Source organism: Cephus cinctus, unplaced genomic scaffold (assembly GCF_000341935.2).
Source record: "Cephus cinctus unplaced genomic scaffold, Ccin1 Ccin1_scaffold0153, whole genome shotgun sequence".
Lineage (NCBI taxonomy): Eukaryota > Metazoa > Arthropoda > Insecta > Hymenoptera > Cephidae > Cephus > Cephus cinctus.
The window spans coordinates 466,964-488,866 of NW_014332881.1; the positions used below are offsets into that span (position 1 = coordinate 466,964).

The 21,903-nt window shown below is 35.4% G+C and overlaps 6 protein-coding genes across 10 annotated transcripts; 3 read left to right on the plus strand and 3 right to left on the minus strand.

Moving 5' to 3' along the window:
• The first annotated feature begins 61 nt into the window (after positions 1 to 61).
• LOC107263354 (kelch domain-containing protein 4) lies at positions 62 to 2,550 on the plus strand. The gene is made up of 9 exons (XM_015730452.2): positions 62 to 322; positions 421 to 591; positions 663 to 898; positions 965 to 1,131; positions 1,203 to 1,352; positions 1,433 to 1,651; positions 1,719 to 1,888; positions 1,985 to 2,171; positions 2,240 to 2,550. The coding sequence occupies exons 1-9, from the start codon at positions 209 to 211 to the stop codon at positions 2,398 to 2,400; spliced, it is 1,575 nt and encodes a 524-aa protein (XP_015585938.1). The 5' UTR covers positions 62 to 208; the 3' UTR covers positions 2,401 to 2,550.
• LOC107263350 (valine--tRNA ligase, mitochondrial) lies at positions 2,394 to 6,623 on the minus strand. Its single transcript, XM_015730429.2, has 16 exons — positions 6,304 to 6,623; positions 6,032 to 6,224; positions 5,705 to 5,951; positions 5,408 to 5,636; positions 5,161 to 5,340; positions 4,975 to 5,099; positions 4,656 to 4,918; positions 4,366 to 4,594; positions 4,167 to 4,289; positions 3,980 to 4,087; positions 3,758 to 3,917; positions 3,420 to 3,688; positions 3,143 to 3,355; positions 2,975 to 3,086; positions 2,580 to 2,908; positions 2,394 to 2,503 (listed from the first exon to the last, which is right to left on the minus strand). Exons 1-16 carry the CDS (start codon positions 6,386 to 6,388, stop codon positions 2,456 to 2,458), a joined length of 2,913 nt encoding a protein of 970 aa, XP_015585915.1. The 5' UTR covers positions 6,389 to 6,623; the 3' UTR covers positions 2,394 to 2,455.
• A 70-nt stretch (positions 6,624 to 6,693) lies between these two features.
• LOC107263357 (3-hydroxyacyl-CoA dehydrogenase type-2) lies at positions 6,694 to 8,309 on the plus strand. Its single transcript, XM_015730459.2, has 3 exons — positions 6,694 to 6,845; positions 7,265 to 7,429; positions 7,504 to 8,309. Exons 1-3 carry the CDS (start codon positions 6,837 to 6,839, stop codon positions 8,095 to 8,097), a joined length of 768 nt encoding a protein of 255 aa, XP_015585945.1. The 5' UTR covers positions 6,694 to 6,836; the 3' UTR covers positions 8,098 to 8,309.
• Positions 8,310 to 8,653: 344 nt separating this feature from the next.
• LOC107263349 (F-BAR and double SH3 domains protein 2) lies at positions 8,654 to 15,750 on the minus strand. The gene is made up of 22 exons (XM_015730424.1): positions 15,730 to 15,750; positions 15,013 to 15,110; positions 13,046 to 13,091; positions 12,889 to 12,974; positions 12,658 to 12,802; positions 12,456 to 12,592; positions 12,318 to 12,381; positions 12,098 to 12,226; positions 11,901 to 12,023; positions 11,717 to 11,820; positions 11,499 to 11,643; positions 11,336 to 11,413; positions 11,210 to 11,261; positions 11,036 to 11,139; positions 10,806 to 10,956; positions 10,578 to 10,750; positions 10,188 to 10,494; positions 9,892 to 10,106; positions 9,699 to 9,798; positions 9,486 to 9,623; positions 9,354 to 9,385; positions 8,654 to 9,241 (listed from the first exon to the last, which is right to left on the minus strand). Exons 1-22 carry the CDS (start codon positions 15,748 to 15,750, stop codon positions 8,654 to 8,656), a joined length of 3,036 nt encoding a protein of 1,011 aa, XP_015585910.1.
• A 387-nt stretch (positions 15,751 to 16,137) lies between these two features.
• On the minus strand, positions 16,138 to 20,427 carry LOC107263356 (BTB/POZ domain-containing protein 10). 4 transcript variants are annotated; one of them, XM_015730454.2, is made up of 7 exons: positions 20,200 to 20,426; positions 19,495 to 19,620; positions 18,550 to 18,666; positions 17,973 to 18,110; positions 17,619 to 17,890; positions 17,288 to 17,485; positions 16,138 to 17,010 (listed from the first exon to the last, which is right to left on the minus strand). In XM_015730454.2, the coding sequence occupies exons 1-7, from the start codon at positions 20,325 to 20,327 to the stop codon at positions 16,547 to 16,549; spliced, it is 1,443 nt and encodes a 480-aa protein (XP_015585940.1). In that variant the 5' UTR covers positions 20,328 to 20,426; the 3' UTR covers positions 16,138 to 16,546. The 4 variants fall into 4 exon arrangements, with proteins under 4 accessions (XP_015585940.1, XP_015585942.1, XP_015585941.1 ...); XM_015730456.2 differs by lacking the exon at positions 20,200 to 20,426 and adding an exon at positions 19,687 to 20,103; XM_015730455.2 differs by lacking the exon at positions 18,550 to 18,666 and having other exon boundaries at positions 20,200 to 20,427.
• On the plus strand, positions 20,341 to 21,833 carry LOC107263358 (nurim homolog). 2 transcript variants are annotated; one of them, XM_015730461.2, is made up of 4 exons: positions 20,341 to 20,481; positions 20,594 to 20,846; positions 20,931 to 21,414; positions 21,509 to 21,833. In XM_015730461.2, exons 2-4 carry the CDS (start codon positions 20,714 to 20,716, stop codon positions 21,630 to 21,632), a joined length of 741 nt encoding a protein of 246 aa, XP_015585947.1. In that variant the 5' UTR covers positions 20,341 to 20,481; positions 20,594 to 20,713; the 3' UTR covers positions 21,633 to 21,833. The 2 variants fall into 2 exon arrangements, with proteins under 2 accessions (XP_015585947.1, XP_015585946.1); XM_015730460.1 differs by lacking the exon at positions 20,341 to 20,481 and adding an exon at positions 20,486 to 20,520 and having other exon boundaries at positions 21,509 to 21,762.
• The last annotated feature ends 70 nt before the right edge of the window (positions 21,834 to 21,903 follow it).

The following is a 21,903-nucleotide window of genomic DNA, read 5'->3' on the forward strand; positions in this document are numbered from 1 at the left end:
AATGGTCCATCTAGTGACAATACATAGATAGAACTTACAAGAGGAGCACTATGTAACGCATCTATGCATATGTTTGATATGGTTGTGTACTTTATATTTCAGAACACGTGTTTCAATCAGTTTCAATGTTTTCTTGATTAATAACAAAACTGAAGGTGCCCACAAGACTAAAGTTGTGTACAGTATTGTTAAATTCTGAAAATAAATCATGGGAAAGAAAGATAAGAATAAGAAAAAAGTTAGTGGTACTGTTAAAACTGCTATGAAAACTGAAAAAAAGCTTAATGCCAAACAGAAAAAAGAGTTAGCCGCACTGGGTGAGGTTAGTATCGTTTGTGCCGATATAATTTTATGACTACATAATTACTTTGAATACAATGATATCGGAGCATGATTATAACAAAATTGTTATTATTTTAGGATGACATCGAAAAAGTTGTCGCACAAATCGAAAAAGAGGAAGCTAGGAGACAGCGTGTTGTTGAAACCATTGTAGAACAGCCGACACGTCGTGTTAATTTTACTTTAACCGCTCATCCTTTTAAAGATGAACTTATTATGCTTGGTGGTGAATTTTACGACGGTCAGAAGGTATCATAAAACGGAAATAATTTGTATTTGAATGAATAATAATGCTACTCTTATTTTATAATTTATTGCAGACTGTCGTTTACGGAGACATGTTTTTCTATAATTTGAAGAAAAAAGAGTGGAGTTTAATAAAAGCACCTGGTGCACCACCACCTAGGTGTGGACATCAAGCTGTAGCTGTGCCAACAAACAACGGTGAACTCTGGGTTTTTGGTGGAGAGTTTTCTAGTCCCTCTGAATCGCAATTTTATCATTATCGGGATCTTTGGGTTTATCGTATTGGAGAAAAAAAATGGGAAAAAATTACGTGAGTAAACATCTCATATATTAGTATTTTCAATAAACCTTTTTAAAATCTATTTTTTTTTATCAGATCCCCTGGTGGACCATCTGCTAGAAGTGGTCACAGAATGGTTCATGTAAAAAAGCAATTGATTGTTTTTGGTGGCTTTCATGATAATCTCAGAGACTATAAATATTATAATGATGTTCATATATTTAATTTAACTACATACAAGTGGAACAAACTTGATATTTCAGGTAAACCTAAAGACTCCATGAATTTTAACTTTATGATTTTAATACTTTACAAGTATTTTATTATCTTTTAGGAAACTTACCTGCACCCCGTTCGGGTTGTATTGTTTTTCCAACAACAGATAACAAAATATTAATTTATGGTGGTTACAGCAAAGAAAGAATTAAGAAAGATGTAGATAAGGGTCAAGTTCATAAGGATATGTTTACTATCAGTCCAGAAAGTAAGTTATTACTCTTTTTTTTCTTATGCACATAATTAATCTACTATCCATATTAATCAGCAACATGTATTGCTTGGTAGAAAATGACCAGACAGGTCTGAAGTGGAAATCGGTTATGGTTAAACAAGGTGGAATCGGAGTTTCACCGCGCTGTAGTGCTTCTGGTATACTCGTGCAACCAAATCAGGCATACATGTTTGGAGGAGTTTTCGATGAAGAGGAAAATGAAGAGGAACTTCATGGAACATTTTTCAATGATCTGATCTCTCTGGACCTAGAGAAATTCCAATGGCACACAGGTACTAACATCATTAAACACTGAGTATAATTCTTGTTTTCTTCAGTCTCAGTCATACTTTTATCTAGTTACGTTAAGTGGGAAAAAGGAATCAAGTGTACGAAGAAGAAGAAGGAAAATAAAGGAAGATGGTGATAGTAATGGTGAAAGTGAAGATGATGAAAATGATGAAACATCAGCTCCAATGGATGTTACACCTGTACCAACTGTCATTACGGACGACGATGGAATTTTTACGGTTACTTATTTCATATTTTTATACTTTACACTCCTGTAACTAAAAAATTTATTTTTAATATATTACCTGTTTTTTAACCTAATATTAAAATATTAGGTAACTGTTGGTCCTTCATTAAAAACAAGTACAAGTACAGGACAAGCAGAAACAGCCAGTGCAGTATTCTATCCTTCTCCTAGAATTAATGCAGGACTCGTTTTAAAACATGAAATTTTATATTTATATGGTGGTATGTTTGAAGATGGTGATCGACAATATACGCTAAATGATTTTTACAGTTTGGGTAAGTTGAATGATACCAAAGGTAATTTATATGAATTAAAGAGTAACGGTTTACTGCTTTATTATTAGACACTCGAAAACTGGATGAGTGGAAAACTATAATCAAGGATGATCTATCGTCTCAAGTCTGGCTGGAATCAGACAGTTCCGACTCAGGAAGTGATGACGACGATGATGACGATGATAAATCTAGTGACGAAGAGGACGGTATGGAGGTAGACGATAAGTAATTACAATTTTATTCGACTTCATGAAATTCTACAACTTTTAAGCTTCATACTGGCGTTATAACATCCTTTTCCATTTGTCAAATTCAAGCTGTAAAGAACTGATCTAAAAATTAAAGATTGAATAAAATTATATTATAGATATACTAAAACGTTTCTTATGTAACAGTATCAATTTTTACCTTTTCTACGTTTTTCTCCTTCTCAAAATCAGAAGTATTAGCTATATACCCTTTTTTAGCAGTCAATGTTATCAAATCATTCAATTTTTTTTCTGTCTGCTGTATTTTTTTATCAATTCGATTTCTTATTTGCGCAGTAATTTTGTCATCATCGAATAGAAGAAACAGATAACAGTTAGTTCCAACAGTAGCACATATACTGCCATCCTTCTTTGTATAACCACTCTCTGGTATTACTTTGATATTTTGAATTTTACCCAACCTCATAATCGCGTTTAGATTATCATCGTACAGATTGCAATCGTCATGAACACTGCTCACCAAGTGTACTACGCAACAGAGCCATTAATATTAAGAAATATTCATTTTAACAATTTAACATAGCATACATTTACCTTCAGGTTTAAATTCTTTATTTACACCAGCTAGTAGACTTCTAAGTTCTATTACAACCTTCCATACTTTGTCCATCTGTTTCTCTAGAGGAATATCTCTCAGATGTAGGAACTGAAATTTTTCGTAGATCAATTACAGTTTTAAAAATCACTTTTTAGTCAACTTACTTCCTCTTGCTTTGGGTATGGTGCTTCTAATAATGATGGCACAGTCAAAAAAGATGGAAATTTTTTTGACAATTTCGTATATAAATTGTCACTCAGATAGGGCACAATGGGCGCAATCGCTCGTAAGGAAACCTCAAGACATTTAATCAAAGTATATCTGTGGCTTATTACAAGATCATCTTCTTCGCTTTTAAATCCTAATTTTGTAGCTTCCTAGATCAAATATATGATATTATTATATAAATGTATCACCCCATTAGCACCGGCAACGTCTTACCAAATAAAAATCACAAAATTCATAATAAAAAAACTCTCTAAGCATTGCCACTGCTTTGTAGAAATGTCTTTCAGTAAAGGCATCATTTACAGCTGACACCATCAAAGATAATCGGCTCAAAATCCAACGATCGATAGTACTAAAGGTTTTTGGCATCCCAATTGGATCATCATTGGTCATACGTAAAACATATCTGGATGCTTGTAAAATTTTATTGCAGAAAAGTTTATTGGAGTAACATTCGATGACATTGAAGTTAATTTGTCGGCCTGAAATATTTTGTATTATATTTATACTCTAATAATATGATCCATTAATTTTATAATAAATACTCTTACTTTTCAAATTGTGAGAACAAAGTGTCAATCGCAAAGCATCTGTTCCACACTCGGGAATTCCGTCCGGAAACATTTTACGGTTTACAGTCAATGTTCTCTTTAATTCTGTTTTACTGAGTAAGCCAGCCTCAAAACTTTGACGAGCTTGCTCATTCAGCTCCTATTATAAATTTGTATGTATCAAATTCTGAATTTTAATAATACGCTGCAGAATATACTCACTTCCAAAGTAACACCATTAATCACGCTTTCTGGGGAAATAACATTACCGCGACTTTTGGACATTTTTTTCCCTTGACCATCACATAGGACACCATGGAGTAATACTTCCTATATAAGTAGATGATTACGCATAGAATATATCTGGTCAAATAATATACTAGATTTAAAAAAAAAAACGTGTCTGTACTTTAAATGGCAACTGATCGGTGAGTTCCAGTCCTAACATGACCATCCTTGCTACCCAGAAAAATAATATATCATGTCCAGTTTCCATTAGGGTCAGAGGATAATACTTCTTCAAGTCCTGGGTCTATGAATATTATACATGTATAGTATACAATTATTTTTTATTCCAATCTAAGACTATTTAAAGAAAATAACATTACTTGATTTGGCCATCCCATCGATGAGAATGGAAGTAAAGCAGAAGAGAACCACGTATCCAACACGTCATTATCTTGTTTAAGATTAAAATTATTTCCATACTTCTTCTGGGCCAAAATATTAGCATCTGCTATGGACTTGGCCACTATCCAACCAGAGTCACTTCCACTTGTACAATGATAAGCAGGGATGCGATGACCCCACCATAACTGTCGTGAAACACACCAGTTTCTATGAGGCAAAAAATTATTTAAATGTCTCAGTATAATGAAATCACATGTTATTTAATTACCTGATATTTCCCAGCCAGTCGTACCACGTTTGTTCATGAAATGATGGGTCAATTTTTAATGATCCGTCTTTGACAACTTGCAGAGCACGTTCGGCCATGCTTTTACAATTAACAAACCACTGTTCTCGGAGCAGATATTCAATAACATCGCCAGATCGAGAGCAGAGAGGTATCGACATTTCATGATCCTTTATACTCTTTAAAGCTCCCATTTCTGATAATGCTACTAGAATCTTTTCGCGAGCAATGTACTTCGGCAAACCCTGTTATAATAAAAATCATTACTATGTACTACTATAAAAATTATACTATGTATTACTTCAAATGACTTGGTATTCGCAGTTATCTTTCCGTCCTCGTCAATAACATCAATAATTTCTAAATTGTGTTCTCTGGCAATAGCGTAATCCTTCCGATCATGTGCTGGTGTAATTTTTACTGCACCTGAAAAGAGGATGCTGCTGTAATTAAAATATCATTAGGTGCTGGAAAATGAGTAACGTACCAGTACCAAACTCTATGCTTACGGAAGTATGACCGATCACTGGTATAAATGTTTTTCTAAATGGGTGCCAAAGATGAGAACCGATATAACGAGAATATCTAGCATCATCCGGATGAACTGCTACTGCTACATCTCCTGGTATAGTTTCAGGTCTTGTAGTAGCTACAATAATCTCTTCATCTGCGATGCAAAAATCCATTATTATTATAATATTTAAATTCAATGTAAAATGTAGAAAAGCAATTACCTGAATCTCGGAGTTTATATGCAAATTCGACTATCTGACCAAAGGTAACTTTTTTTTTATAACCAGGAACCTCGATATCTATTTTCCCAGCAATAGACATAACTTCTACTTCTATATCAGACACTGCACTATGTAAATTAGGTGACCAATTTATCATGTCTTTGTCTCTATACAACAAATTGCGATCATTTAATGTAACAAATGCTTGTGTCACTGCATTTGCATGATTCTGAAATTTAAACATTAATTACAATAATTGTCACTAAAGTTATATAAGAATAAAGTTTGTCAATTGACCTCACTCATTGTAAAAAATTCTCTGGACCAATCCACACTTGCTCCTAAGACTTTTAATTGACTATTGATAATATTCCCTTTTTCAGTTTTCCACTCCGAAACCAATGATACAAATTTTTCTCTTCCAAGATCGTGTCTTGTCATACCTCTGGATCTTTGAAGATATTTTTCTACAACAGCTTGGGTAGCAATACCAGCATGATCTAAACCTGGTATCCATATAACAGGATCATTTTTCATCCTGTGCCTAATGAAAACATTATGCCATTGACAAGCTATTTACTACAGTAATAAGTACATGCATAGAATATACCACTGTTATTTTACCATCGAGCCAAAACATCTTCTACAGTTGCAGTTAATGCATGACCTAAATGCAGAATACCAGTAATATTCGGTGGTGGTAAAATTATTTTAAAAGGTTCCCGTTCATTATCCTTTGGCAAGAAATATTTATTTTTCTCCCATGTCTCGTACCACCCTTCTTCAAATTCTTTTGGCTTAAATCCTAGCGGAATATCTGAAAATTGTTATACATCAGTATTACAAGCTATTGATATTTAGAGAGTCAAACAAAAATAGTTGGGCACATAACCTACCGGCTAAACGTTGAGTACAATAAGTGCTACAGTATTTATACAAATAATTGTTACGCATTAAATCGTTAAATTTATTAACATTCATTTTTTTCTTTGGTATAATCAACTTTTATCAGAAATGATAATGCATATTGCCTCTATTTACAGAGTTTGAATCTGTTTAATCGGTATGTGCAAACTTAATCATTCCCTAGTTTTTAGGTATATTCATTCGCATGCATCTAAATTTTTCGATATCCTAAAACATTTTTTATAAAAAATCTAGATGAAGACCGGTATTGTTGAGTGCTTTAACACAATAATATTTTTACAATCTGTACACATGTCCCACGTGACAAGTTTCACATAAGAATTCATAGGTCAAAGTCCATATTACGTATTCGTATGTATGAACTACTACATTTGTAGTGATAACCACTACTAAGATATTATAGAATTTATAAACCCGTAACGTTTTCTTCTGGTAATAGTGAGCCACTGGTACCGAGTTGAGAGATTGTAACACTTACCGTCTAATTAATATACCGCTCAAAATGTTGAAGGTGAGTACAGTTTATACTTGATATCATGAATTTAACCAAGATCGTTGGTCTTAAATTGCCATCAAATCATTAAAGAATAAATAATATTAGAAGGTTTCCATCTAACTTGTAAAATCATCTTCGTCATCGTGGTACGAATTACAAAATGTACGTGCTTCTTATATGATGAAGTATATAATTAAATACCGCAAGTACCAAAAATCTTTTCCCATTAGTATTTTCATCTTGCTCCAAGTACTTTAGTCTTATTAAATGAGCTATCTGCAATTATTTCTTTTTTTTTTTTTTAATAAAGTTTCGTTAATGATACTAATAAGTATATAATCTGTTGTGATATTCTTGAGAGAGTCTAAAGTTCATCATATAAAGTGCAATGTAATATAGTGCAATGGCAGAAGTATAATTTTTCAACCTTTTAGGGAGTTGTAGCTTTAGTAACTGGAGGAGCATCTGGTCTTGGTCGTGGAACTGTTGAGAGATTTATAAAACAAGGAGCTAAAGTGGTCATTGCGGATCTTCCAGCATCCAAGGGAAATAGCATAGCACAAGAATTAGGAGAATCTGCTATCTTTTCTCCCACTGATGTATGCATTATTTAGCCCCAGATTAGATTATTCTTACAGTCTATTTATTATGCTAAACAAGATCTAATTTACAGGTAACATCTGAGACTGATGTTGAACAAACTTTGGCAGTGACAAAGGAGAAGTTTGGTAAATTGGATGTTGCTGTTAATGCAGCTGGCATTGGTATTGCACACAAAACATATAATAGCAATAAAAAACAAGCTCACAGTTTAGCAGATTTTGAAAGGGTCATCAAGATTAATACCATTGGAACCTTCAATGTCATCCGATTATCTGTTGGCCTAATGATTGAAAATACACCAAATGAAGATGGACAACGGGGTGTTATCATAAATACTGCCAGTGTGGCAGCCTTTGAGGGACAAATGGGCCAAGCTGCTTATTCAGCTAGCAAAGGCGCAATTGTTGGAATGACCTTGCCTATTGCTCGTGATTTGTCCAGGGATGGTATCCGTGTTGTTACTATTGCACCAGGTCTATTTGATACTCCACTTTTACAGTCACTGCCAGACAAGGTTCGCACGTTCCTGGCAAAATCTATTCCGTTCCCCCAACGATTGGGCAAGCCCGATGAGTACGCACATCTAGTGCAAGCAATCGTGGAGAATCCTTTGCTTAATGGAGAAACTATAAGAATTGACGGTGCTCTTCGAATGCAAGCTTAGAATATATCAGTCTACAAGATTGTTATACATTTTTTTAGTACTGTAAAATATGTATGCATGATCTGCACGGATGAACAAAATAAGGTGGTCATGAGGATAAAAAAAATGAAGACTATTAATACTTCAATAGAACGATTCATCTTAGGCTGTACATCCTACAGAATACATGAAGATTTTTGAATAAAAGTATTTCGTTTTACATGCAACATCAACATTGTTATTCTCTGAAACATACATAAACAACTCAATATTGCTATTACAGGTATCGACAATTCTCTTTATTACTTTACTTACGACTGTACATTAAGGTTTTTGTAAATACGTTGCAAAAATCGCAACTTATTTTTAGTAGTCACTAGAGTATTGCCTAGCAAAAATTGTGTACATAATATTAACATAAAAATATTCAGTTACAGTATTGTTAGTCTTTTTTCCCAATAACCTCAGGAGAATTCCAAAATTCCAACAGATGTTGAAACTTGTTCTGATGATTTTTCGGAAGAGCCAATTTTCTCGTTAAGGCAGGATATTCACTTTCTCCGAGGTTTAGTCAATCCTAGGCATTTGACTCTTTCAGATTTTGGAGCTTCTCCAACTGATCAGGCTGTAACTCATCCGGAATACTAGCTCTACCACCAACAACCACTTTTTCCTGAATTATTTCAGGTTCCTCGTTCGATTGCACTTCGATCACGGTACCGCGAGATGGAATTGATTGGGAATTGTCAGCAGTACTTGGACCGGATGTTGAATCAGCTTCACTGCCAGAGCTGCTGCTTACCGGAAATGGAGCGGAATCGGCTGGTAAGTCATCTACAACTGATTTCTCTTCAGTGTCCTCCGTTATTTCTGTTATTTCAATTTCTTCACGTTCCCCGACAATAGCAGGAGTTTCCTTGGTATCGGTTTCAATAGTTTCCACGGACTCGATGACTTCCACCTCAGCTTCCACTTCTGATGATTCCTCTGCAGCTTTAGTTGTCTCATCCGATTCTTCTTCTGCACCTGGAAAGGGATGATCAATCTCTTCCATAGGTGTTGCTGCAGTAATGACGATTTGTGCCACTCCCAAGCCGAAGTCATCTTTGGCTGGAGCTTCCTGTTCTTCGTTTAATGGAAGTGTGACATCATCGACTACGTCCCCCTATAATTACAAAAATACGTTAAGGTATACCCCTTAAGAAATTTTGATCTTATCTTGCTTATATCTATTGTATGAGGTGCAGCGGCTTTATCGTCATTCATTCAGAACTTACTTGACCATCTGTTTCATCCGATACTTCCACAACTATGCAGCAATGCAAAAGATTCAGGATGATTATCAGTGATAGGTTTTGGGATATTGGATAATGGATGTAGGTTTTTATATTGTATTTTGTTTAACTTACCTACTATACCGGGCGTTTGAGAATCATCATCCTGTTCAAATTGCATGCCATATTGCTCTTTTTGATTCTTGTTAAGCTTTATTGCAAAACCTTGAGGCTGTTCGCCATTCACGACTGGAGGTTTGTCTTCCCCTGCTTCTATTCAAGAAAAAGGAAATACAAGGTCAAATTATTATAATTCTTAAATATTGGTAATTAAAAATCTCAAAATACCATTAGCCATAGATTGAGCCAGATCTTCAGCCAGTAAGAATTCTGGAATTTCTGGTGGAGTAAAAACGGGCGGTGCAGAACTTGGTGGTGTAGTATCCTCCTGTGGTAACAATATTAAAAATTCAGTTGCAAAAAACATTAATCCGTAAAACTACTAAAAGAGTAGGGTAACTCGTGCATGTATTATTTTAACCTGAGGCGTCAGAGGTGAACCATCCGGTGCGCAGGGTTCCACAATTAGCGATGGGAATATACCACGCCGTTGAGATAATTCACCTTCCCACCACCCATCATCAACGTCATGGGGTTCTTTCCTGAGAATTCGTAGCACATCCCCTTCCATAAAGCTTAGTTCCTCGTCGCAGGTAGCATCGTAGTCGTATAAAGCAATGCAGTATTGTGCAGTGCCTGTAAGACGTATATATAATACAAAAAAATTCACGACTATTATTTCTAAAATATCTCAATGATTGATTCAAGACAATTTACCATTTACGTGATTTTGTACTATAGTATCTTCGGCAGCTGTCTGTAAATTGGCGTCAGGATCGACAGCCTCATGGTCGTCGATTGTATAATCAACCGAAGAAAAGGATATTTGTTGGAAAAGACTTGGTCCTTGAGAAGTGAGACCACTTGTAGTATCAGGCTCTCTTTCGACGTCAAGATAATTCTGAGGTACAAAGCCTTCCTCTCCACGATAATTTCGTGCACGCAGCCAACCGTCACCATCGCCCTCGCCGACGACTTCGAGCTGCTCACTCTCAACAATTGACAATTCATCGGGATTTTGGGCCTAGTTTTTAAAGTAATAAGTGAAATATAGTTCATGAATATTGACAAAGAAAGAAATACTGTTAGTACTTTAATGATACTGACTGTGTACGAATAAAGTGCAGTGCATTTAAATATCTGCTGGTTAGAAGGCACCTCGGATGACTCTTCAACTTCTGCTGTCTCGTCCTTATTTTCGTTATCCCAGTCAATTGATGTAGGATCGTCCCAACCAAATGTGAGCAATTCTATTCGTTGTTTCTCTTGTTCGAGTACAGCTATATGGAAATATATGTCAGAAGAAAGCTTGGATAAAATTATTTTTTTACATACCATCTACTTCAGCACTGTCATGCCTCTGACGTTCCTCGGCAGCTTCTTCTTCTTGCGTAGCACCGCGAACATTTCCAGGTCGCTCGACAGTAGTTAGGTCGCTACCTCCATCACCATCGCTATCATAGAACGAATCAGAGGACGGGTGTTCCTGAAAATAATATTTTACTTATATTATCTGAATATTACTTTGATAGTTATTTTGTTGTGAATAATAGCGTGATAATTACCGCTGTGCCAGATGCATCAGTTCGTACAGAGAGTGAGCTTGCAGATCTTGGCATATCCTGTACACTCAGTGTCTCAGCCTCTTGTAACCATTCATCAACGTTAACTAAAAGATGTAAACGATGGGGTTTAATTTTGTTATCATGTATTTTTAAGCAGTTGAAGGACTGACGTACCTCCTCCATTTCGAAGACATTCTATTCGTGCCTCTGCTTTCATCTTGGCGGTCTAAGAATAAAAGAGGATCCGAAGTTCAATATCTAATTTTATTTTATTTATCTAAGTAAACCAAATTTTCTCACCTCAGCCCGTCGTATTACGTGTCTCAGTTCATCAATCTTAGTATCCAAATCTGGGCCATTTGGATCATTTGGATCAGTCTGAAATTAAAGGGTGTCTCGAGAATTACAGTGCTCCCATGAAATCGTTTGCAACGTTTTTCAAGGGTTAATTAGTCAATGGTACCTTCTGTCCGGATTCTTTGAGTTGCAGAAGAGCTTGTAATTTTCGAACACCTTCCCTAATAGTAGTAACCTCACGAGCAATTCTCGACGACCAGCGACGAGCCTCCTTTCCTAAATTTCCAGCAGCTGAATGATCGGCCGTTATCCTGGGACATTAAAAAGTTAATTACCTTATTTCTGCACTCAATCGAACTCTATTGGCATAAATATATCACTCACCTATCGACAGGGTCGTTATCGCAAGGTTCAAAATCATATTGTATATGTTGTTTTAATACTGGATAATATAAATAGCAGCATTGTAAGTTGTGCTCCCTAGTCAGCTGTAATGCATAAAACAATGTTGTATTATTGATGAAAATCAAAATGAGTTCTATATTTAATTGAATAATTGTTCTCTTACTTGCTGAGCTTGATCGCGTATTTTACTAAAGCTGTTCTGCATTGCCAAACAGGTTAGAAGCTCTGTGCGTCCCATAAGCGTTAAATATTCTGCTACTTTATCATAGACTCCCTGTTCCAAGTACTGAAAAATATAAATTACATTTTTTAAAATTTGATTCATTATCATTGTAATAAATAAAATCTTATTTTCCTTACTTGTAATGTTGATTGCAGGTCAACTACGAAATATCTATTTTGATGGGCATTGGCAGCAGCAAGACTGAGTAGATAATCATTCCGAGCGCCTGTTGATTTTTCCTCTAAAGCGTCACGTTTTGAACTGACCTGTATTGTGATTTAAAGTATTTAATATATTTCAAAGTAAACTAGATTATTTCCCGGAAAGAAGACAAATCTATTTCGTTTGATTCCTTACTTTAGCACTATTCTTTTGCAGTGACGTTATTGATTGAAAAAACGAGCCTTTTTTCTTCTTTAACCTAAAGATTGTTATTATTAATAATTTTTCTATCTATTTGCAGTTCTCCTTTAATTGTTCAAACATTTGACTTACTTTTCTTCGATATCCTTTGCCTTATCTCGTACATCATGAGCACTGTGCTCCTCATCGAAGTACAATTTCTTAGTTTTATCAACATCTTGTACGCAAGTTTGCAGTTCCTTCTGTACTATCATCAGTTGGTCGATTGCCTAAGAGTTAAATTTGGTTAGCTAAGTACAATTTACGTATACGCCATACACGCAGAGATATCAACCTTTTTCGAAATCTGAACTTTATGTAACTTCAGACTCTTTGCGTCGTCCGCAATTTGTTGTTGAAAAACTTCCACAGCCGCCAAACGCGCTCGGGCAAGTTTCTCGTTCTCCTCCAATACGGTTCTCCAAACGTTCCACATATTCCTAAATGAAATTTCATGAGTAAACTCGTCTGGATACTTGTATTCAATTCAATAATCTCCATTTGGCAAATGCAACATGATATTTACCATTTTTCCTCTCCGCCTTCGACTTTTATATCAGGTATATTGGGAATCTTTTTGTTCAAGTACGCAGAAGATATTTTGAGCAAAGCCTGGAAAATGAAAGATTTTTATAATTCACGGAACGCAATTAGATAAAGATTATTTGAATTATTCAACGCACCTCGGAATATGATTTTTCGATTGCCGACTTTTTAATCGTATAATTACTGAAACAGAATACAAACATGAGAAACGTGATAGTGATAAATAAAGTTTGCATAAGGTTATAAAAAAGCATGTACATGAAAAGATAAATCACTTTGCAATCTGTATTAATATAAAATGTGCATTCTTAACTGTAGGTGCCTTTATTAACGTCTTTACATTATTAAAAATATTTACACTAAAGGCCGTAATACTATTTTATAAGGTATGTACTATATAGATATATACAGACGGATATAAAATATATTTTAAATACTTCATAATTTCACGTTATTCTGACTAATAATCTCATTGAATTGGGTAGCAAGTTGTCGCAGTTTATTTACTCTACTTATTTGCCTCCGAATTTTTTGATGACCTGTTTTTATTTGTCTTCTCCAAAGCTGCTTTCTCCTATACAGTAATCTGAGCTTCTTTGTCAATATCTGTTCAACAGAAATATATGCAGGTTGAAGGAGATGAAACTCATCTTTATTTTGTTCATCTATGGCATGATTTTCTTTGAATTTTTTTTCAGTGCAATATGTCAATGTGAGACTGTCATCCTCCAAAATATTATGGCTTATTTTTCTTTTGCCTGATTTTTCATTATTTTTTAGTGACAATGTGACGTTTGCTTAATGAATTTTGTTATTCTGAAGATTCCATACAGAATTTGCAATTTTTTCACGACTCCATGAGGTATAATACTGCATTTTCAATCTTCTTTGATTAGGAGGCTCTATAAATTGTTTTCAAAGTTCCTTCGTTCGTTGCTGAAAACGTGCTGGATATGAAGGAAAGATAGAAGGAACAGCATTAGGTTTCAAACGCTTGATATAAATACCAGGTCTGTTCAGATACTCTTCAGGTAAAAAATGTGCAATGCAGATTTTTGAACGGGATGACAGTTGCCAATCTTTTCTGCTAACAGCCTTTACCCATCACTTCATGTGTTCCTCGTCTTTAGTAGGGAATCTAAAATATTATCATGAAAAATTAGAATGTACATTAACTTTCATCTATCCAGATCAGATCTGACCTATTAGATAGCAGTGGATAGCAGTAAAGAACATAAATTCGGATGTCGAGTCTGCGCATTCTTGTGAAATATAAGTAATTACAAGCATAACCTGACATTAATTATTGAAAAACGAATAATTAACCGAAGAGGATCATTTAAGAAAGCAAACAATGGCTTTTTGTGCATATAAAATATTCTCGTCAAAGGTATATCTCCAGAACATAATATATTATACTTACGAAAAGTATTGAATGTTTCCGCCCTTTGCGAAACGATTGGTGCATCCATAAGCGCAGCACGTCGTGGGCATCTTAAAAAAGGTTTAGAAGCCGCCACGGTATTTTTATATGATAAAAATGAGCAGAGGGATATTACGACGAGAGAAAGAAATCAAGATAGATTTACTTTCTCTTATAAAACGTCTATACATGTTTCTCCTCTTTGACACCATACAGTTGCCCGCTCTGCAAATGGCGCCGATGGCATCGATTCGCGAGATCTGTATTGCGCACTGCATCACCCATTTTCATTTAAGTTAATGATCTTTCTATCGTGAGAAAAATATCTTGGACAGTTAATGAGATCAAGGTACTATCGATCTTAATAAGTAAACTATTTAATCATTTCGCTTAATTAATAATTCCACAAATTTATATTTAAGGCCGATGGAAATATCTGGTTCGATCTTAAAAAATTTTGAATTTGGAAGAGATATCAATTAAAAATATAAACGTATTAATAATAGTGCAATATTTAATATTTAGCGTAACGAAAAATTCATAGTAACCGTACAAATGGTTTTACATCGAAATCGCTTCAAGTGACAGAAAAATAATTGGATAAAAAATAATATTTGCGTAACGTCTAAAAGATTCTGAATAGCTTTGAGTTAATTAAATTTACATGAATTACTGGCTCACCGTATATCTTCCAGAAGGTCGCACTCATGTTGATTTTTCGCCTGTAACTTCGCCGCTTGTTCGGTGTGCACGTTCTTAAGAAATTTCGCGTAGTTTCCCTATTAAAAGAACAGCCAAGGGAATTTCCATTAAAGATTTCCTCATGTAAGTGGAACCAGATCAAATGAAAGAAACCCATCTGATAAAGTTCTCACGAAGTTTAAGAGCAATTACAAAAAAAAAAAAGAGGAAACGGAAGTGGGTCAAAGAACTATTGTTCCAGATGACAATAAAGCTCAACAACGAGCCATGTAACGTTTTGCCGCGCTGCACACGAGACCGAGAGATTTCATCTTCTACGCCTTTTCATTTTTACGTCTCACATCCGGTACCGGATTGACTGTCCACGCATTCATGAATTACTCTCAGGGTCTTTGTCCGGATACATTTCCAGGTCAAGTTTTTATATATATATTCGATCGTAGGGAGGCTACTACCAAGAGTTCATTGATTTTCCGCGTGTTCACGACGAGCTGCGTCCTTTGACGTGATTCGCTCTTCTTCAACGGTACGAATCGATACCAATAGTTCATAAACAAACTGCCTGACAAATAGGGATTTTAGATGTACCGATTGTTCATGATGCAAATTATATCATTTTTGTTCAATAATTATATATCATTAAACACACTCGGTCTCGCGCACTTCCGAAACCTTCCTTTACGCTGTTAATATTACTTTTCTCGGGGGCGGTTGCATGCTGGACGAGCTGCTCTGCAGCCTCACCACTTGGAGCCCTTAGTCCTTTTCGAAAATACGCTCTCTGCTTCCGTACCCGTATGCTACTGCTCTCTTGCCCTCGACTTCAAGTATTTATTGATCATTCTCGCGCCTGCGTTTTCGTGATTCCAGTTCAAAACGGTGATATCTGTGTCGCGCCTCTGCGCCGCTGACAGAGTACGCAACCCTCTGAATCTTGCCGAGAGAGAGCTTTATCCATGGTCTTTTTCCATTACCATCTGTGAAGATCCGTTATCGACCTGTGTATAATCAATAATTATTATATTAATAAAGGTACTTTGCGTGTTGAAGATGTGAATAATAATTTTGGACATTGATCTTAAGGTGTTGAGAGATCGAGCACGATTTACTTGCGAAACGGTATTCAAGTTTATTAACAGTACAAAATAGGAAAAAGGTTCTTCAAAATGACATAAGGTGGGCAAACGTGTGAAGCGCACCGAAGCGTAATCATAAGGAACGCCTAGCTTATATACAGATTATTTATAAATTTAACAATATGTAAGTTCTAGCCTAGGTCGATCACGATGAGCAACGATACGAATAGTCACTGTATTCCAATCTTAATGGATTAATACGAAATATGTTGTCCACGGTACACGAACTACAGGTTACACAACTATACCGGTTAAGAATTGACGTGGTGACAAGGAAAAGCTGTCAACTCTTATGCGACCCTTCATATCGCTAAATATCATTGTTTATGTAATAAACGATATATATTTTAAAAGGTAATGGCTCAATAACTTGAAGCTCATGGCAGCTCGTCTGGTAAAGAGCCAGGGTAAGGATCTGGAGGTATCCCTACAGCCCCTTCCATATCAGGATCAGAACCCAGAGAAACCTCAGGCTGGGGCACCGGTTCAGATGCCTGTAGGAGTGCTATCGCGTTAATGGGATTTCCTCCAGCATCTAGCGCCGGGTCGGCAGTGGCTTCGGCAAGATTTGTTACGGATTTCGATTTGACGCATTGAAAATCAACGTGTCTACTTTTAGCCTCTTCTTTCTCCCAGGACATGTGGATGAATGGTCGCTGAACATAATTGTAGATCACTTCCGCACGACCTCCAGCCCTCTTTTTCACCTTTTCCTTGTACGTCGGGTAGCCTTCGATACCCAGACGAATTTTCTTGAGTCCGCGCTCCTTCATTACTTGTTTTGCCACATCCCGGTTCTCTATGTACTTGAAGAATCGGTACATCGCCGTACTGTTGACAGCTGCGTGAAAACGTTTAAAAGTTAAACAAAATTTTTCTAAACTATTTTATATATATATTACATACACCAGTTTGCCTCTATGATCCTTTATGAAATAACTGGAAGTAATTTGCTCGACAGAGCTTTAAAGGCCAGGAAGAGAATAGCAATTATCGGTTTTTGTTTTGCGACAAAGAGCGCTATCGCTCGGAAGCGTTATTGTTTGAAGTTTATATAATCGTACGAAATTCAACGATAATATGATCGCTTTATAAACTTTTGTTTAAGATATACATACTTTGAGAATACTCTTCTCCCATCTGTGGTGGATATTCCTCGTCCCAATCCACGACGTCATCTTCAAGTAATACTACAATGTGACATTCGCGGTCTCCCCTACGTGCACTGTTCACCATCAACGGGAGAATCAGGTCTTCCAGGAACACTTCGAATTGGCAGCGAGCTCCTTCATTAGATAACTCATGTAGTAATCCTCCTGTAATGAACTTTTACAGTTTCCAAAGCCACGAACGTTCCTATTGTTGACAGTCTTCTCATATTTGAACGTTGATCAAATCTCATTCGCTTTCTTTAACGTTCATATAGAAGTAGCAGTATCTGTTACTTACTGAGATTTTGACACTTCACTGTGCTGGCATCAAAAGGTACAAGGAGATAATCACAAGCCTCACGTAACTCTTGGACAGTGACAGTGGGAGGACAGCGGATTACTCCACCCTTATAATACTCTAAAATTGCCCTGAACACCATGGCAGATATGCCATCCGCAACTTCATATTCGCCTCGCTCATTTGGTTGAGCAAATTCAATGCCAGAACTGAACATCCGTCCCAGCATAGTATTCGGATGGGCCGTAAAGAGTGCTGGGTCTAAGATGAACCTGAGGAACAAAATAATTATGTGTTTTCATTTTTGTAAGACTTATTCTATATAATATACATATATAATTATCTTGTATCTACCTGGTATTATCGACAATGAGTGTGATACGCTCATCGCTGGCCTGCTGATTGCTCATGCCTGCAATAGGTCCGGATGACGGTAAATTGTCACGATTTTGTCCTTGCTGATTCTTACTGATCGAAACCCCTGAACGGAGTCTGAACAAAAATAGAAAAGACGTTATTCTTCTCTTCGTTCTTTATTGCTGAGCCTAAGCATAAGAGTGTTTAGCGAGCTAGCTGGACAATGACGATTTGCTTAGTTTCTAAAACCTAACGATCCGTAACAAACATAGAAAGCATTGTATTATGCAATTAGAATTTATCGAAATAACCTACCTGAAACGTTATGTAGCAGCCTGATTTAATTCCAAGGGAGCCTCTATCACATCCAAAAACTAAAGATTGTGACAAAAAATGAAACTACTTCGGACAAGTTTTTTCTTATCTTGCATTTAGAAGTGCATCAGCACATTTGAGGAAAAACCGATTAAAGAGAAAAAAAAAGCGATTTCATTGATCAGGAACTATTACTATTGGAATAAAAAAGGGATCTAGTAAATCTCTGGCTTTTCCTCGTTATACATTTAGGTATTACCTGTTTTGCTGCGTTAAATTTGCGCCTTGTCTGCCTGAATTGTAGGAATGGCAATGTCGCTCGTTGCTCCCATCCCTCTGTACCAGACAAGATTTTGGTTTGGACGAGCCACCACAACTACATGCAAAACAACCACATTTCCTTACTAATTTGCTACTAAGTTTTCAAGCATTATGAGATGTCTACAATATCTAAGCTAATTAAAGCTAATAAGCTAGGGGTATGTACATTTTAAATAAATTCTAGACTGTATGTATATCTACAATACAGTCTGGATTGGGTGTTCATTAAAAGTAGATATATAAGTACCATAATCAGTGGAATAAGAATTTTTATAAAATCTTCATTAAATGTAAGTGAACATCCTCTTAATATAGATAATGAAAAGTCCCCTACTGATGTCTGCTATTCACTGTAACTGCTGTTATTAATTGTCTCTTTGAGTATCATATGCCTTATGTAGTACGTTTGAACAAACATTCAAATCCCAATAACCTAATTTGTATGAATGCTAATGAGAAGAATAATAGTAGTAATGTTTTCACAGTGCTCTAGATTGAACATTTTCTAATAATTAATCATGATTTAAATCTAGAGAAAAAAAGACATATTTAGCAAAGCTTAAAGTGGTTAATAACACTCTAACATAGTTTGTGATTATACTCTACATACTAGTGAAAATTTACAAAAATTGAATTAACCATTTTAAGTTTCAAAATATGTACCATGCATATTAAAATTTATATTAGCAATTATAGACACATGCCATAAGTCTATGGTTATAAATATTCTTATTAGGATTTTGTGAAAAAAGATGTTATACTGGATATTTGTCATATGTACAGTGTGTGACAATGAGTCACACAGTAATACATATCACTGACATTTTTTTCATATTTGAAAATGTACATAATCTTTGACTGTAAAAATATTCAGAATCCGTACCTTAATCTATTCTTATAAATGCGATGTCTTCCACATCCATCAGTCTCTTTACAATCTGTTTCTGTATCGCTACTGCTATCTTGGACATAACTTAGACGATCTGCAGGATTTGACATGTCAGGCCAACTGAACAGAACAAGGGAAAATATACGTTAAAACATATAGATTAATATACAACCCATATTTATATACCTAACGCCATTAGGATTAAATTATAATAATTATATTCTTGAATATTTTCTTTGCCAACTCTTATGGATCCTCTCTGCCTTCCCCAAGCTCAGTATTAATACTAAAACAATTGCACAGTGAGTGCCTGATGTGCATTTGTCAATGCCATCGCGGTCTATAAATAGATATTATTCTCGTCGTAAACCATCCAAATCATATAAAACCAAAAACAATCGAGACAGAAGTTTTCTTTCTTTTAAAACACAAAATTGTCACACAAGTTGATTGATAGTTGTAATCTATGAATCTAAAGAATATCAATACTAATTGTGAACAAAGGACATTGAAATTTTTAACGAATTTCTTAAAGGAATATTTATGCCTACAACACAGAGTGACAGATAAACAAAGCCTCAACGTTATACAATGTCAGAAGTTTAGAAACTGAAATTTTTACCCATAAATCCATATCATTTTACCGCATTAGAAAATATCTATTATAATAAACATGTTCATTATATGCACAGTACTTACAAATTGGATACTGGCAGGTACCAGCCAAGTTTCTTCAGAAGCCACTTCAAGGAAGAGCAAATTTCAATACCGCAAAACTGGAACTTAACCTGACTCGCCCTTTTGACGGAAAGCACGGAAAGTCGCATTCCAAAGCAATAATGCGTTAAAGCAAGGTCGATAGGGGCAGGTTATCCCGGCAAGTAGTAAGTCTACATTATGGATACTCTACATGCAACTACAACTAGACAGATCAATGCCCTTTATCGTTCATTTGTCGTCTACATGTAGGAGCGTCTTTGGGTAAGAAACATCATAATTAAAATTCGTAAACATTTGCCTGTAAAGAATATTTTTATTATTCAACAATCATTTGACACATTTTAATAGCTTACCATAATGAACATTTTTTCAGATTATTGAATTGACAACACATACATTCCTTGGATGAGTGTTCTATTAATGGAAATAATTCTCAGTGAAGCTATTATAGTATTTTGAGTATCAACACAGTTTTGTGTTATATATCACAAAAATGATCTCCAAATCGTTCAGCATTGCTGTTTGTACAAGCAGCTTCTTATATACTTTTTACATTCTGTGTAATCTCATGTATTTTTTATCAACTCACAATGAAAATCAAAAAACTTTACTTCAGACGACAAAAGGTAAGGTTTTATTTGAATTGTTTTAGTTTTGTTCTTAATTTTAATATATTTTAAAAATTTAATCTTAACTGATTATTTTAACAGCTGAAAATTTAAATTTGTCTACAACGTGGGCATTACTGATGAATGCCTGTTTGCTTAGTTCATTTATGCTACAGCACTCTGTTATGGCTAGCAATTATGCCAAAGAGATTTATTCCAAACTGGATATACAAGATTTAGAGCGAAGCATATATAATGCAAGCAGTGCAGCTGTATTACACTTGTTGATGCGTTACTGGCAATCTGTACCTTGGGTATCTATATGGGACATTGATACCGCTCATAATAATACACTTTGGCTAGTGTTCTCTGGCTTTCATGTTCTGGGCTGGTTTATAGTGTACAGTGGGTGCTTGATGATGGATATTTCTGAACTTGCTGGTTTGAAGCAAGTCTATTACAAGATATCTGCTAGACCAAGCCCAATGGCTATGAAATCATTAGAGTTGCAGCGCTATTATGCCCATATGAGACATCCTAGTTTTAGTGGTTTTCTCATAATACTATGGCTTCACCCATTTATGACGTATGTCATTCCTTTTATAATTCTACACTTACAACCTCACTTTAATTATATGTATATATGTAATTTGCAGTATATAAAGCTTAATTCTTTACAGGGTTGATCGATTTCTACTTGCAACAATAGTTACCTTATATATGGTGCTTATGTGGAGCATTGATGAAAATGATTACAATTATCATGCTAACGTTATTCGTAGGAAACGCCTACAACTCTCATAGAGTACTCTTTCTGTGGTAGTTGCACGTACTCAGCATTTCGCTTTTTTTAAAATATTTACGCTTTACCTGATTAAGTACATAAAACGACTGTTCAAAACTCTGACTGTACACGCATGAATCGTGTTAGACATAAGAATTTTGTATTACCGTGTGAAACCCGGTGTCCACAAGTACTAAAATAAATATATATTTACTAAAAAATAATCAGTTTTCTTTTAAATGGTCTTTCTTTTGAAAATACTTGTAGTATATTATAACTAACAAATACTGT

Bases quoted from the DNA above. Each gene is read 5' to 3' on its own strand.
- LOC107263354 (XM_015730452.2), top strand. From the start codon at position 209: ATGGGAAAGAAAGATAAGAATAAGAAAAAAGTTAGTGGTACTGTTAAA. The intron at 592-662 runs GTATCATAAAAC...AATTTATTGCAG, and splicing joins AATTTTACGACGGTCAGAAG to ACTGTCGTTTACGGAGACAT. The intron at 899-964 runs GTGAGTAAACAT...TTTTTTTATCAG, and splicing joins AAAAAATGGGAAAAAATTAC to ATCCCCTGGTGGACCATCTG.
- LOC107263350 (XM_015730429.2), bottom strand. From the start codon at position 6,388: ATGAATGTTAATAAATTTAACGATTTAATGCGTAACAATTATTTGTAT. The intron at 4,088-4,166 runs GTACAGACACGT...CTACTTATATAG, and splicing joins CCGATCAGTTGCCATTTAAA to GAAGTATTACTCCATGGTGT. The intron at 3,918-3,979 runs GTGAGTATATTC...AATTTATAATAG, and splicing joins TTAATGGTGTTACTTTGGAA to GAGCTGAATGAGCAAGCTCG.
- LOC107263356 (XM_015730454.2), bottom strand. From the start codon at position 20,327: ATGCGACTTTCCGTGCTTTCCGTCAAAAGGGCGAGTCAGGTTAAGTTC. The intron at 19,621-20,199 runs GTAAGTACTGTG...TGTTCTGTTCAG, and splicing joins TACCTGCCAGTATCCAATTT to TTGGCCTGACATGTCAAATC. The intron at 17,891-17,972 runs GTAGATACAAGA...TTTGTTCCTCAG, and splicing joins CTCATTGTCGATAATACCAG to GTTCATCTTAGACCCAGCAC.
- LOC107263357 (XM_015730459.2), top strand. The intron at 7,430-7,503 runs GTATGCATTATT...TCTAATTTACAG, and splicing joins CTATCTTTTCTCCCACTGAT to GTAACATCTGAGACTGATGT.
- LOC107263358 (XM_015730461.2), top strand. From the start codon at position 20,714: ATGATCTCCAAATCGTTCAGCATTGCTGTTTGTACAAGCAGCTTCTTA. The intron at 20,847-20,930 runs GTAAGGTTTTAT...TTATTTTAACAG, and splicing joins TTTACTTCAGACGACAAAAG to CTGAAAATTTAAATTTGTCT. The intron at 21,415-21,508 runs GTATGTCATTCC...AATTCTTTACAG, and splicing joins TGGCTTCACCCATTTATGAC to GGTTGATCGATTTCTACTTG.
- LOC107263349 (XM_015730424.1), bottom strand. From the start codon at position 15,750: ATGCAACCGCCCCCGAGAAAA. The intron at 10,751-10,805 runs GTATGTAAAAAA...ATTTCCATATAG, and splicing joins TGACAGTGCTGAAGTAGATG to CTGTACTCGAACAAGAGAAA. The intron at 10,107-10,187 runs GTAAATTGTCTT...TACGTCTTACAG, and splicing joins AGTACAAAATCACGTAAATG to GCACTGCACAATACTGCATT.